This window comes from Chelonoidis abingdonii, chromosome 1 (assembly GCF_003597395.2).
Source record: "Chelonoidis abingdonii isolate Lonesome George chromosome 1, CheloAbing_2.0, whole genome shotgun sequence".
Lineage (NCBI taxonomy): Eukaryota > Metazoa > Chordata > Testudines > Testudinidae > Chelonoidis > Chelonoidis abingdonii.
This window is the reverse complement of record NC_133769.1, coordinates 318668396-318684232: the sequence shown is the minus strand read 5'-3', so window position 1 is coordinate 318684232 and position 15837 is coordinate 318668396. Positions and strand designations below refer to the sequence as shown.

The window sequence follows — 15837 nt, the reverse complement described above, 5'->3', positions numbered from 1 at the left end:
TGTCTGTACTACAAATTACTTCAGTATAATTTACATCGCTCAGCGGTGTGAATAATCCACATCCCTGCCCAATATAAGTTATACTGACCTTAGCACTGGTATGGACAGTGCTATGCTGGCATGAGAACTTCTTCCGCCTACTGCCTTTCACGAAGGCTGGTGTTATTAAGATGACCAGCTTAGAGCATCTTCACAAGAAGTGCTACAATGGCGCAGCTGCACCACTGTAGCTGCTGTAGAGTAGACTGAGGGCTTGGCTACACTCGAAACTCCAAAGCGCTGCCGCAAGAGCGCTCCCGTGGCAGCGCTTTGAAGTGCGAGTGTGGTCGCTCACCAGCGCTGGGAGAGAGCTCTCCCAGCACTGCAGGTACTCCACCTCCCCGTGGGGATTAGCTTACAGCACTGGGAGCCGCGCTCCCAGCGCTGGGGCACTGTTTACACTGGCGCTTTACAGCGCTGTAACTTGCTGAGCTCAGGGGGGTGTTTTTCACATCCCTGAGCGAGAAAGTTGCAGCACTGTAAAGCGCCAGTGTAGCCAAGGCCATAGCCTCAGACACATCACACAGTTGCTCAAGTTCTTTTCCAGTTAGGAATAAGTTACTCAAGATACAGCTCAAGCATTAGACTGTGTCCTTAATTACACCCCAGCACTTGGAAGCCAGCATAATTATGTATGGTCTCAAGTAGCATTCTAAAGCCACAACTCTTTGAGAAAAAAAATAAATCTCAGTGATATTGTTACAGCTTTAGACTAGCAGTAAATGCTGCACATTGGTAACTCCCGTTGAAAACAAAAGAAATTGAAAGGATATATTCAGGGGAAGAATGAAGTGATATTTGTGCCAAAATAGGTTGCTGTTCAATTACAGATCACATTTTAAATTATTTATTTGCAGTTTCATAATAAAAGGATACAAGAATTATTTGTCATTGTGGTACAGAGCTGTTCTTAAAATTTTTACACATGTGGTTCTAGTCAGTCAATGGGCCTACTCATCAATAATTTACTAGAAAGGGACTTGGATTGTAGGTACAGTACTTACAAGAGATAGGGGTAACCTTTCTTTCATTCACATGTTCAGAGCTAAATTGCTAACAGTTTGAGTAACAATAGCATGATAAAACTTGTATTTAAGGTATTTTAAGTTAAACCAAAAAGCAGTTGGTATCTCTAAAATATAACTCAGAAAACTGAATTTTATTTAATGGGAGGCTATGTGAAAAATTAATACTGACCAAAAAAAATTACTATTGTTACAAGTAGCATACGACATCTAAAACACTACAGGAAGCTGAGGTTTCCTTTCGTCGGCATGAACCTTTCACATAATGAAAAGAAGAGAGAATATATTTTTAAAATAATAAAATAAAATTGCAAAAATTTACATGTGAATTCAGGGAGACGCACAGTGTCTGATACTTCAAATACATTTTTAAAAGTTGACTAGATTTCAAGTTCACCCTGAATACTTACCCTCTCATACACATATATACCACTTAACTGCTTCTACCGTGCCTTCAGTACTAGGATCTGAAATCACTTACAAATAATTCGTTGACTCACAACATATCTAATGTTGGGACATGTTAATCCCATTTGACAGATTAGGAAATGGAGGCAAAGTTAAGCAACTAGATCATCAGCAGTTAGCTCAGCAGAAAATTCCAGTAGAACACTTCAGGCTAGCGGTTTGTCAGACAAGTGAATGTTTAACCTACTTTTAAAGATTAGAGACCCACATTTAATTTAATCAACTAGCAAGCTATTTTTAAAATTGCACTTTTTATGAATTTCTTCTATTACCATTGATCAAAAATATTTGCTGAGGAAGATTTAGCCTTATACCCATATGTCACTAGCACTAGGTAAAATTTGATTTTTCAAAGCATTATATCCTCTAAACGAATTGCCATTTCAAGATTTACAAAAAAAAATAATAAAAATGCCAATTTAGGCAGGGCCTTTCACTAATGGGATAACAAATTAATTCAATGTATGATTAACTTTTAGGGGTGCTCTTTTAAGATACTGAATTAATTTTACTTGCAATCAAAAACTGTATTTAAACATGAAACTGGATCTTGCTGCCACTTTAAAAACAACTCAACTCTAAACTGAACAACTATTGAGGTACAAATGTATATTTAAAAGATAACGTGTGGGAAATAGATAAAAATAAGATGTATTACATATAAAGACAAATACATGTCAGTGTTAAGCTAAATTCCACATGTAATAGTAGAAATATTCAACTTTCCAACTACCTTCTATCCCATGAATTTTTAGCTTAATATAAAACTTTACAAACATATTCCTTAAATCTGGTCAAGGAAGAAAGTGATGCAAATTTAAAATATACCTACAATAAATGGGTCATTTTGGTGTTCCTTACATCTTCATCACATCTGGGATGAGAATGCAAGCTATAGAACAGGCTAGTCCACTTAAATAATTTAAAGTTCACCAGTATTAAACATAAATGTGTTGACAGAGCATGATCCAGTTTAATATTAAAATGCTTGTCATTTAGTCTCTGTTTTCTGAATAAATGAAAAGCATTCGAAAACTTGTTCATATGTGACCAAAAGTCAGGGAGGGATTACATATGCTTTAAAAAAAAAAAAGCCCCACAAAATGCACAATATCACATTAATATTGAAACCTTTATAATATGTTTAACTTCCATAAAACCTTTCATCTAAGAATCTCACAGCACTTTAGAGACATGAATGAACTAAGTCCCATTGCATGCCTCGTTCCACTTAAAGACTGAGGGCTTGGCTACACTTCCCGGAGGATCCACATGTGGCGATAGATGCATCGGTGGTCGATTTAGCAGGTCTACTGAAGCCCCGCTAAATCGCTCTCCCATTGACTCCTGTACTCCACCTAAACGAGAAGTGCAAGAGGAGTCGACAGGAGAGCCTCTTCCATCGACATAGCGTAGTGTGGACCCCACGGTAAGTAGATCTAAGTACGTCAACTTCATCTACGTTAGTCACATAGCTGAAGTTTCATAACTTAGATCGATTCCCCCCCCCGCCGTGTAGACAAGGCCTAAGTAACTAGATAGACACTGCACAGGAACTCTAGAACAGCAAGAAATATAGACAGCAGAGCTGCATTTTCACCCTCATGCTTTAACTATACAATACAATATATGCTACTTACAAGTCCAGAACAAAGTAACTTAAAACAGTGATTTTCAACCTGTGGCACTGAGCTCAGGGGTCCGCTGACTATATCTGAGAGGTCCACAAAAGGCTGTCAACTTACAACAGTGGTTTTCAACATGTAGTCCACAGACCCCTAGAGATCTGCAGACTAAGATTTCCAACTCCATTTGAAATTTTTTAGGAGTCTGCAAATGAAGAAAGGTTGAACCCACTTTAAAAAAAAAATCTATTACACAGTTATATTTTTAAACTTTTATGAATTAGTCAAGTTTCAACACAATCTCAAGAGATTGAATCTCTCTGCCATGGGGCATGCAGATGGAAACAAACATGCCACACAAGATGAGTCTCAACTAGACTAAATTTGGTTTACATTCAGCAAAAACTAGTATGTCTTATCAGCATATCATTCTGCTCTTTGAAGAGCGGGCAATAATTTAATTTTTACTGCCTTCCAGAAGGAACAACAATTAAGGCAAACAGTGTTTAACCAACTTTACTCCAGCAAGGAGTTTTGCATTTACACAATTAAACCAAACATGTAAAAAGATAAGTTACCTTTCTAATTTCATCAAGCACGGTCTCAAATGATTTCTTATCCATCTTTACTTGTTCATCCAATGTAGATTTTTATTTAAAGAAAAAGTACATCCAGGCAAGACTCTTTACTGCAGAAGCGTCTTTTTTATTGTAGAAGAAAAGCACCGAAAAGAGACACTTTACAGAGATGGGGGGGAAAAAAAACCCTTTAAAACACGAACAAGAAAAAGGGTCAGGGCACGGGGATGCGACTCTTTTGGACAGCGGTGCGGATTTCAATCACGATATAAATGCTTGGTCCAATGCACAGTTCAGCAGGAGACGGGGCTTAACGCTCCTTGCCTCGGAACTAGCAGATTAAGCGCGGGGCTGGGGGAGTTACATGGTTTTGTGACGACGGGGGAAGAAACGGGACGAAGAACAAACAGAGCAGCCGAGGAGCAGAGAGAGGGAACCCCTGATAGGGGGGTGAGAAGCGGGACAGCGCCCGGCTCAGGTGCCGCTGGACACACGGGGCTGTGCAGCAGCCGCAGTCTCTTGCCGCTCCTGTCAGCGCGCGGCCCTCAGGCCCGGTAGCCCCCGGGCTCCCCCGCTGCCCATCGCCTGCAAAGCTCCCGGCTCTTTGTTACCAGCAGCAACAGAAGCCACCGCGCTACCGCGGCTCCGGACCTGGCAGAGCCAACCCCCAGCCCGCGCCGCCGGCGCAAGCGAGCCCTGCACGAGCAATAACCATCGGCGACGAGGTTCCTCCTCGCCACTGAGGTCCACAATGCCCATGAATCGCACCCCAGTGACATCATCAACCAACGTCCATTGTATCTCTCAGAGGACCCCTCACGCGCCAGAAACCCCAACAGTAAGTCGACTGAGTAGAATGCCTGAATCCGGGAGGAATGGCCCTCTGTTGCAGCGATCATCAGCCTAGCTCCTGTGCTCCCAGCATCCTGCCGAAAGGCCTGGTATCGATTGTTTAAAAATTCCTGGATACCGGAGAGTGTTCTCCTGCGCTCAGGCACTCAGATGGACAACCCCAAAGTGTGACAAAGCTGCAGTCTCCCAGGCAGGAAGCCATAGGAGCCGTGACTCTGCCCGGAGCGTCCCATAGCAGGCCCGGCTCGCGCGCGCTGAGGGGCGGGGTCTCCTGCTGACGTGAGCCACCAACGGCTCCGGGGTGGGGGCGGGGGAGACCGAGCTCCGGCGTTGACGTTGTCCGGGCTCGATGAAGCTGCGCGGTAGGCCCGGTGTGGCGGTTGCCATGGGCAGCGCGGTGGTAGCGCTGCTGGTTTTCTATTGCGCGCTCTCGGGATCCCAGGTGGGTCTGGGCGGAGGGTCCTGCTACAGGTGGGTGGGGTGAGCTTGGGCCCCCTGTGTCTGCTGGCTCCGTACCCCCCGCCCGTCTTCCGTGTCCTTCATCCCACCTGGGCCACAGGTGCGATGGGGGGCTGGGCCACGGGCGTGGGCAGGAGATGGCTGCTGGAGGAAGGGGGAGCCCGCTCCTTCTTCTCTGTCTCTTCCCAAGCCAAACCCTCTCCCTCTCCCACCTTGTCTGTCTCGCCCTCGCAACGAGCTGAACTTGGTTCTCTGTTCCCAGCTCCTGGTTCGTGGTTCCTAGTTAACTTAGTCAAAAGGCAACGTTATTTTAAAATGTATCCGTGTAAGAGGCAGTTTTTAGAAATGTCATCTAATGAATGTGAATAATGTAAACTACTCATTACTAATCCAGTAAGAAGCTGGGTGTTGACTGGCTGTGTGCGACAGTATAAGCCTCAGGTCACCTAATAGTTGTGTCCCTGCAATAGCCTGTTCTGAAGGAGCTGGGGCACCTCGCTCACTGACCCCAAAGCTTTGTTCCTGTGCAGTGTGCTGTTGCATAGCACCCCATATCACTTCCATAGTATAAGTGGTGATGGAATAAGGAACTGGATTTGACTGGCTGTGCATGACAAACTGTTTCCCAGGTCACCTAAAGTGACACATCGCCACAATCATCTGAGTGTTCGGAAGGAGCTGGGTGATGCTGCCACTCACTGACCTGAAGCTTTGTTCTTGAGCAGCATGTTGCTACTTGTTATGCCCTCACCTCATTTCCATATTGTAAACAGTACTTGAATAGGGAACTGGATTTTGGCTGTATGTGATTAAAATAAGTCTTTGGTCACCCTAAGTGATATGCCCCCACAACCATTAAGCTGTTCTAATGTAGCTGAGACATGGAACTGTCTTACTTGAAACTTTTATGGTGCAAAAAATTCTGGCCTATTTCCCCTTCCCCCCCACCCCCACACAATCTCTCGTGAAATAGGCTGCAGTTTTTGCAATGAGTTTCAAGTAAGGTAGGTCCATGGGTCAGCTGCATCAAAACAACTTAATGGTTGTGGGGACATGTCACTTAATGTGACCAAAACCTTATTTGAAAACCTACAGCCAGTCAAAATCCAATTCCCTAAGCAAGCACTGTTTACAGTATGAAGTAGGATGAGCACATAAGAGATGGCAGTAGTTAGAGTTTGCTGTCAATCGGGGGGGAAGTATCTGGTGGGGTCCTGCAGGGGTCTGGCACTAGTCAATACTTTCAGTAATGAAATAGCTAATGGAGTGAAGAGTATGCATATAAAATTTGCAGATGACACAAAGTGGGGAGAGGTTACAAGGTATTGGAGGAAAGGAGTAGAATTCAAAATGACCTTGACAAAGTCAAGAATTGGTTGGAAATCAACAGTGTTAAATAAAGACAAGTTAAAGTATCACAGTTCATGGCAACTGCATTTGCATTCCTCCTCCATGGTCCCACGAGGGAACCCACACTAGGCTCCTGGCTCCTCATCTGTCACTTCTCTTGAGTAGAGACCCATATTTCTCTCCTTCCTAACCAGGGGTGCACAGTGAGATTTCCAGCAAGCCAAACTGCCTAATGAGGCCAGCATCTGCACTTTGTTTTCTCTTTGGAGGCTATGAACAGCGTAATTGCCTTCAATGGCAAGTTACCATATAGCCCTTTATAAGCAAGCACATTTATTCTTAAGGTGAAAGCATCATAGAGAAAACATATTAAAACAACAAAAGAACCTACATGCATACCAATAAGTGTACTACTGATCACCTTCAACTCCAACAAAGATTCTGGTAGGAGACAGTTCTTCAAACCCCACAAAAGGGTTTTTCTGTGATTACAAGTTCATAACAACCATAGCTCAGAACCAGAATTGCTAGGAAAGTTCACTCTTTCATTGCTCTTCAGATTCCAGGAACAGGTAATCAGTAGATAGTGAGCTCCTCTGAAGAGCATAGCTTCAAAAGTCTGATTTTTTTTGCATAACTAGAGGTGGGGAAATTTGCATTCACCTCCCCCTAGCGATCCTCAGGAAAATCATTTAACACTACCCCAGTTGTCCATTCTTGTCTGGCCCATTGTTCAGTATTCTACTCTGAAGTTATTAATGCTTCCTGGGGTTTACATCCTATCTCTCCCCTAGAGAAGTACAGACAATCCTAGTCCACAGTAATACATAACCGTTTCATTTAATGCAATGGACTCAAAATGTACTTAACCTTAATTCAGGAAGGTTTCCCAAGGATATTGCAGGAAATTGCCTTATATGTCACACAAAATCCTATACATAGGAAGGAAAAATCAAATGGATAACTACAAATGAGGAATAACTGGCCAGGTGGTAGTACTGCTGAAAATGATCTGGGGGTTTTATCAGGTCACAGATTGAATATGAGTAAGACTACATTTTAGTCATGGGTATTTTTAGTAAAAGTCACGGGTGTGATGAGTTAGGTCACAGAAACCGCCTTGGGAGCTGGCATCTGATGTGCCAAAACTACCTTTGCTTAAAGGTGTTTCAGTACATTTCTTTCACAGACTGGATGCCTTCCTAGTCTGGGCACCATTCTTTCCTCTAGTACAGCCCTTGTTCCAGTTCAGGTGGTAGCTAGGGGATTCCTCATGATGGCTCCTTCTTTGTTCTGTTCCACTCATTTATGTATCTTTTGCATAATGCAGGAATCCTTTATCCCTCTCTGGGTTCCTGCCCCCTCCTTCTCAATGGAAAGACACCAGGTTAAAGATGGATTTTCGTTCAGGTGACATGATCACATGTCACTGTGAGGCCAGGTCTACACTACGCGCGAAAATCGATTTTAGATACGCAATTTCAGCTACGAGAATAGCGTAGCTGAAATCGAATATCTAAAATCAATTTACTTACCCGTCTTCACCGCGCGGGATCGATGTGCGCGGCTCGCCATGTCGATTCTGAAACTCCGTTTGTTTTGATGGAGTTCCGGAATCAATCTAAGCGCGCTCTGGGATCGATATATCCCGTCCAGATCAGACGCGATATATCAATCCCCGAGCAATCAATTTTAACGCGCCAATACAGCGCGTAGTCTAGACGGGGTGTAAGACTTCATTACCCATTTACCAGCACACAGGTAGACAGGATGACTTACAGAGCCATCTGCAGTCAGTTGTCCTGGTTAATGGGAGTCATCAAGATTCCAGACTACCATTAATGTTCCACACTTTGCATACTTACAATAGGCCCTCAGAGTTATATTTCATATTTCTAGGTTCAGATATAAGAGTGGTACATTTATACAGATAGGATGATCACACACAGTAGATTATAAGCTTTGTAATGATACCTTTTGCATGAAGCATATTCCAGTTACATTAGCATATTTTCATAAAATTATATAGAGTGCAGCATCACAACAACCAGTAAACAAAAATTCACAGCTCATGACCTGCCCATGACTTTTATTATATGCCCCTGACTAAAATGGGGGAGGGTGCCACGGGTGCTTTTGGGGGGAGGAGTTGGGGAAGGGCTTTGCGAGTGCTGGGAGAGGTGACAGGGGAGGTGTTGGCAGGGCCAGGGTAGGCTCCCTATCCAGCTCTGAGCTCCACGTGCTGCCTTGCCTCCACTCTGCCCAAGCCTCGGCTCTGCAGCACCCATTGACTGGGAACCATGGCTAATGGGAGCTGTGAGGGCGGTGCTGCTGACAGAGGCAGCATATGGAGCTAGGAGCTGAGGGAGGGAGCCCCCCTCTCCAGGTAAGCACCACTCACCCCAGCTCTGAGCCCCGCCACACCCAAACTCCTGCTGCTGGGGGGCTGAGGTGGGGAGACGGCCCCAGCAGCAGCCAGTGCACCTGGCCCAGGAGGTTACCTGAGCTGCTCAGGCAGAATCCATGACCTCTGTGACAAACATAGAGCCTTAAGTATGAGCCAGCAATGTGATTCAGTGGTAAAAAAGGCTAATACTATTTGGGGGTGTATTAGCAGGAGTGTCACATACAAGACACTGAGGAAAATGTCCTGTTCTACTCAGCAGTGGTGAGGCCTCAACCAAAGTAGTGTGCCCAGCTCTGGATGACACACTTTAAGAAAGATATGGAAAAATTAGAGCAAGTCCAGAGGAGAGAAGCAAAAATGATAAAAGGTTTAGAAAACTTGACTTAAAAGGAAAGGTGGGTAAATTTAGTCTTGAGAAAAGAAGATTGAAGGGACATGACAACAGTTTTGAAATACATTAAGGATTATAAAGAGAACAGTAATCAATTGATCTGCATGTCCACTTACATTAGGACAAGAAGTCATTGGCTTAATCTGCCACAAGGGAGATTTAGGTTAGGCATTAGGAAAAACTTTCTATCAAGATAATTAAGCACTGGATTAGGCTTCCAGGAGAGGTTGCTGAATCCCCATCATTGGATGTTTTTAAGAACAGATTAGATAAACACCTGGCAGGGATTGTCTAGGTATACTTGAGTATCTATGAAACCCTGTTACTGGCCCTTCTGCACACACATTATCGAAGGTTCTGCCTCCATGTGAATGTTTGGTGCAATAGGTGATTGTGTCAAGATTACAGACCATAAAGTGACAGACAGCACCAGATTATGCAGCAATTCTTTGCAGAAATTTATGAAGAAACTTCCTTTCTGTGCAAAGTAGGGTCTGACCATACAGATCCTTAGGAATGCTTAAATATAGGTGTCACCAATAATCAGCTCTAACAGCAACCATTGCTCAATTAATTAAAATATTATAATAAATAGCAACATCTATACTTATTTTACAGTTTCAGAGTAAACATAAACATATACAATGGATTATGCCAGTTGGGTACACATCATTTCATTAATGGTGACCCATGCATCTTATTCGTTATTGTTAAGTCTAATCACAGAAAGATTCAAAAATTTTACCCTGGGTTATTTACAGCAAAGATTTCTGTGTATGATAGCAAGTAAGTTGAAAGACAACAGGTGCATTTTGGTGGATGTGTTTCAGAGTAGTGACTTGTCTTTTTTCAAATACCATTCATTGAATATTCAAACAAAAATGCAGTTCCCCTACCACAGAAAAATACACCAACTGCCCTCCCTGTAGTACCTTTCATGTAACTTGAATATAGTATTAATATTTATAGTGTTTCAAATATTGATTGGTTCAATAGAAGTCATCAATATTATTTGTATAAACAGTAAAACTTAGCAAAACAAAAGGTCATGTCATTATACGTACAAAGTTGTTGGAATGACATACGACACTGGGAACCATTTTGTTTGTTTCCTCCACAAATTTGGTCAAATTGAGAGCTGGCATTTCTATGATGGAATTTTGGAATTAAAAAGGAAAGGAGGTAGAGATAGCCTAACTACAGATAGATTCTTCAAATTCCATTACAGTATACCTGTCTACACTGATTCCGTCTGAGTCTCACAGCAACCCAAGACACAAACTGGTTCACCCAACACAGCTGCTACTATATTACATATTCATTTAAGTAGAATGTGAGCACGCTAGTGGTGTTCACTGTTGTCTGTGTTTTAGAAGCCATCAGAAATCACTCAGAGCAGCAATATGCACTGATAGGCCTTTTATGTTTGCATATAGCTCATAAACATGATTATTGGAAGGTAACTGTGCCCATGCAGTGTCTTATCTTTATTTTTTCTTGTGTAATGAGCAAAACACACAACTCTAATAAGCACAACTGCTTTTATGTGAACAGAATTTAAAAAAAAAATTATACATTTTTCATCTAAAAACAAACCAAAGTTCCAATGGACTTCTTCATCTGTAACTATCATAATTTCTATGAAAACATTATAGCCTGATTTGCAGCAAATTCATTGAATACTGATTGTGTTGATTTTTACATGCAATATTGCATATTGTATGTTAACAGAGAAAACACACACAAAAATTGGGGCAATATATCTGTCAGATCAGAAATAAAAATTTGCCTGTGGAAGGGGCATAACCTCATCTCTTCATAATGAAATAACTGTTTCAGGGACTTGTCTCTGGGTAACTCAATACGTATTTTGTCCCGTACAGCCAGTCAAAAGCCAGCACCTTATTCACACACTATGTACAATACGGAACTGGGGTGGGGATTTGACGAGTGGTAGTATATTGCTGAAGAACAAATCCTTGGTTTGGCAAGTGGCATAGAATCATAAAACCACTGGGTTAAAAGAGACCTCAAGGGTCATCTGGTCTAACTCCTGGCATGTCTCAGCTACTTCAGAACAATCTGACAGTTGTGGAGATATGTCGCTTGAGGTGACCCAAACTGAATTATCTCACGTATAGTTTGTCAAAACCCAGCTCCTTATTTAAGCCCTATGTACAATATGGAACGGGTGGGGAAGCATAAAGCCCAAGAACAAACCTTGTGGTTGGCAAGGGGCATATCCCAGCTCCTTCAGAACATCCTGACAGTCGCTGGGCCATGTCACCTGAAGTGACCTGAGACACTTTTTGTCATATACAGTCAGTCAAATTCCTTCTCCTTATTCAAGCAGTGTGGAATAGGAGTAACATGTGGCAGCATATTGTGTAACAACAAAGCTTCAGGTTGGCGAGTGGGATGTCCCAGCTTCTTCAGAGCAGTCTGATGATCACAGGGACATGTCACTTGGGATAACCCGAAACACATTGTAGAGCCAATCAAAACCCGATTCCCTATTCAATCTTCATATACAAAATGGAAGTGGGTTGGGAGTGTGACATGTGGCAGCACGTTACGCACGACCAAATCCTCAGATCGGCGAGTCGCATGGCCCAGGTCCTTCAGAACAGCCTGATAGTCACGGGGAAGTGTGTCACTAAATGGCACTTTGTCATGTACATTAGTCAAATCCTAGTTTCCTTATTCAATCACCATTTATAAAATGGAAGTGGAGTGGAGGTATGACATTTTGCAGCATACAATGCAACAACAAAGCTTTGGGTCAGCAAGTGGGATTCCCAGCTCCTTAAGAACAGTCTGATGATCATAGGGATATGTCACTATGGGTGTCCCAAGACTCATTTATTCACATACAGTCTGTCAAAACCCACCCCCTTATTCAAACTCTGTATGATATGGAAGTGTGGTAGGGGTGTGACATGTAACAGTATATTGCACAGGAACAAAACTCGGGGTTGGGGAGTCACATGCAGGCAGTGAAAACCCAGCTCTCTGATTATTTACTTAATAAATAATTAAGGAATTATTAATTAAAATTATCAGATTGCCACTTTAATCTGATGACTTTTCTAAATATTTAATCTTACATTGATATATTTTTAAATAATGTTGGCCTTTGAATAAGGAACTGGGAACCATGAATGTGGAGCTGGTACCACAAATAAGGAACTGGGAGTAAGGAATCAGCTTTAACCTTGTGTCTCTCCCTCTTTTCCCTTAATTAAGAAAAAAAATACCAGCTATATTACAGTAAAGGGTGAGGTGTTAGAAAATATTTTCTCTCTCTTTGTTACTTCTACTATATTTTTAATCAGATGTCTGCAAGTCTGACTTTTATTAGGAGAATGCCAAATTAAGCAGCCATAGAATTGCAGAGTCCAGAGGGCCCTGATTGAAATGGATGGGACAAGTCTCCCCATCCCTCCAAATGCTGGTAGATGATGCAGACAATTTATGCTTGGCTCACATTTGAGTTTTTCTCTGTGACTGTAAGGGCTAGAACATACATTTTATATATATAGTATACATATAAAGGTCAGATTCTGGAGCACAGTTCTATGGTAAGGAGATAAATTATGTAGCAGATCCCATTGTCATGGAATCATGGAGTGTCCAGGGCCCTGCATATTCCTTTTTCTTTTTCTTGAATTAATGCTTTGCCCTCCTGATCTGCCTATGTTCACAGGAGTCTGGCTTTTATCCTCTTTTTTCACTTCCCTGCTCATTCCTTCTCTCCCTGTGTTTCAACCTATTCCTCTCTTTGTGCTTTCTCTTTGCCACACTCATTCTCTCTGTACTTTGTTTTCCCTTTTCTGGCCCCTCCTTAAACTAAGTCCCCCTCCCCCCTCCCCCTTTGCTCACTTGCGCTGCACAATCCAGCATTTTATCTTTGGAGAGAGATAAAATAGATGCCTTCCCAGCTCTGCCAGGATCAGTAGCCAGCTGCATAATTGTGGCCAAGAGCCTGAGTTGCTTGCAGGTCTACTAATCAAGTGTTTCCTTAAGAGTTTTGGCTCTCCTTGTGTGTAAGGAAAGGCTGAAGGTCTCTATGGGAGGTTTCTGGGAGGGTGGCAAAATGTGTCAGACCTGGCTGGATGTGGTCTTTGAAATGCACATGTGCTCATCCTGTCTACTATCACCACCTTCATCTCCAAAGACCCATCTCTGATGCTTTCATCTATAGTAACATTCTGGTTTTATGTGTACAAGAGAGTGAGCATGATGTTGTCTTTCAGCAAAGCCCTCCAAGAGCATAAGGAGCCTACTACTAGAATAAGCCGCTAGAGATCTTCTTTAGCTTAAGTTGTAGAGAGCTGTAGGGAGCTGAAGAATTAGGATTCCAGTCCTGGCTATAGCAGAATGGAGTCACGTTGAACTCTGTGGTTGTGGCAGCAAAAGTCTTGAGATCCATTGGATGCTCTGTGATGGAGCTATCAACTACCTATTAACACACACAGATGTTATACAGTGAAGGTCCCTTGATAATGGAAACCGCTTTAGGAAATTAAATCTAGCCGCGACCCAGTTCACACAACCTCTTTAAACACAGGTGGTATGACTTGTTTCCATATTACCCAATTCAAAACTGTGTCATTGCTCAGGGTGCTTGGGGTGAATTGTCTTGAACATGATTCTGATCAACGTGGTTTAGCCAGCACATCAGGTACTGCTACTGGAAGGCTATTGTGGACACACCATCCAGAATTGTTATAAGAGTTAAGCAGTTTTTAGAAGTTTTAAAAAAGAGCTCTGACATTTTGAGTGCCAAGAACTACACAACTGGGAAACAATTGTGTAATTTTGCCTCAGTAATTCTACAGCATCCCTGTGCTCCATTTAGATACAATGCCATGTCAGAATAATATTTGTTATTGAGTAATTGGTGGATGTACACTTGATTTAATGTTTCAAGTGTGCTGATTCACTTGGCTCTAACAAGGAAGATTTATAAAGGCCCAAAAAACAGCTAGATGCATAACATCCATTGACTTTCAATGGAAATTAGACAACCAACCATCAAATTTGTGTCTTTGAAAATCTCACCCTAATAATAACTAATAAAAAGCTGAAGGATTATAGAAAGCGGAATCTCATGGAATTTAACTGTTAATGTTTTTTTACTTTTACATTTTAAGGTATTAAGAGCAATTGCTTTTTACTCCCCTTGGAGGATAGAACAACAGCTTTACAAGCTGGATGTAGGCTGGCCTAAACGTCCAGAATATTTCACTGGGCAAACATTTTGTGTTGCTGTTGACCCTCTCCATGATCTGGTCTATGTTGCACAAGTAAGTAATAGCACTGGATTTTTGTCCTTATTAGCATTATATTGTTTTTCCCGTGTGGAGTTACCATTTGCATTTATATTAAGATAATTATAACAGTTTATTGTATTAAATTATTGATGTAAATTTGACTAAGGTTATTAATAGTATACATTTTTTTAAAGTAGTCCTGGATATGAAGGTTCTTTCTGTGCATATTGGACTTGTTGGTTTTATGTTTTTTAAAGTCTTCAAATTTAAAAAAAAAAAAAGTTTTGAAATGTCAAGTGCCACAAGGAAAGATACAAATCAGATAGCCTACAACATGGAAGCCTGCTAGGAGAACCGAGGCAACTGTATATGTCACTTCTGCTACTGTTCTTCACATCCCTGCCTCAACTCAGTAAACGGCAAAAGAAGAATAGCCCCAGTGGGCTGCGGGAGACCCTGGGTTCAATTTCTGCACTGTCACAAACGTCCTGTGTGAATTTGGGCAAGATACTTATAGGGATGTAAAAAGTTAACTGGTAAGCATAGTCTTACCGGATAACCGTTGCTGTCCCCAGCGGTCCCGCACCAGCCAGCCCAGTGGGCCCAGCTGCGCCACCTGGAGCAGCCTGAGCAGCACCGCCCACCCGGAGCAGCGCCACGAGCCCAGCTGCAGCACCCAGATGGAGCGGGCCCAGCCGTGCTGGCCAGAGGGGCCCCAGCCACTTAAACAGTTAACCATTTAAATGACATCTTTTTAATTGTTTAAACAATTCACTTTTTTAACAGTATTTATATCCCTAGATAGTTAATTTCTCTCTGCCTCTCTTCCCCAGCTGTAAAATAGGGATAATAATACTCACAGGAGTAAATCTAAAACCGTGAGGTGCTCAGATACTCCAGTGTTGGGGGCTGTCACAATTCAGGGTAACTGCACCTGCATTCACCTCCATGGTCCATTAAGGGCACCCCTTCTAGGCTCCCAGCTCCTCAGTCATTAACTCTCTTGGGGAGAGACCTTATCTCTCCCTCTTGACCAAGGGGCTTTCAAGATTGCACAGTTCCGTGGCTACACTGTGATATTCCCTGGAAGTCAGACTGCCTAAACAGGGCAGGGTCTGCATTTTGTTTTCTCTCAAGGCAATATGCACAACATAGATTCATAGACTCTAGGACTGGAAGGAACCTCAAGAGGTCATCGAGTCCAGTCCCCTGCCCTCATGACAGAACCAAATACTGTCTAGACCATCCCAGATAGACATTTATCTAACGTTGTCATAGTAATATTCCTCGACTTGAACATTAGAGTTCAAATATAAGGTACTAGCATGAAGTCCTCTAAGCTTAATCTCCAGCTTAGATCTGATAGG

The 15837-nt window shown here is 42.5% G+C and overlaps 2 protein-coding genes across 6 annotated transcripts in view; one reads left to right on the top strand and one right to left on the bottom strand.

Annotated features, from left to right (window-relative positions):
- The window catches only part of PROSER1 (proline and serine rich 1), a 30892-nt gene extending 26139 nt beyond the window's left edge, over positions 1-4753 (bottom strand). Inside the window, exons 1-2 of one of the 4 annotated variants that reach the window (XM_032795156.2) lie at positions 3736-4704; positions 3212-3362 (exon numbers count right to left, since the gene is read on the bottom strand). Coding sequence is in view for 1 of the 4 variants with exons in the window: in XM_032795154.2 (XP_032651045.1) it covers positions 3736-3780 (45 nt within the window). In the remaining 3 variants the exon portion in view is untranslated. Of the gene's footprint in view, positions 1-1236; positions 1261-3172; positions 3363-3735 lie in introns of those variants that run through there. The other 3 variants (XM_032795154.2, XM_032795157.2, XM_032795155.2) reach the window with 3 other exon arrangements.
- A 3-nt stretch (positions 4754-4756) lies between these two features.
- Positions 4757-15837, top strand: part of NHLRC3 (NHL repeat containing 3) — a 29027-nt gene continuing 17946 nt past the window's right edge. For both annotated transcript variants that reach the window (XM_032795158.2, XM_032795159.2), the window contains exons 1-2: positions 4757-5029; positions 14351-14503. In XM_032795158.2, coding sequence (XP_032651049.1) covers positions 4937-5029; positions 14351-14503 — 246 coding nt within the window. In that variant the 5' untranslated portion in view covers positions 4757-4936. The remainder of the gene's footprint in view (positions 5030-14350; positions 14504-15837) is intronic.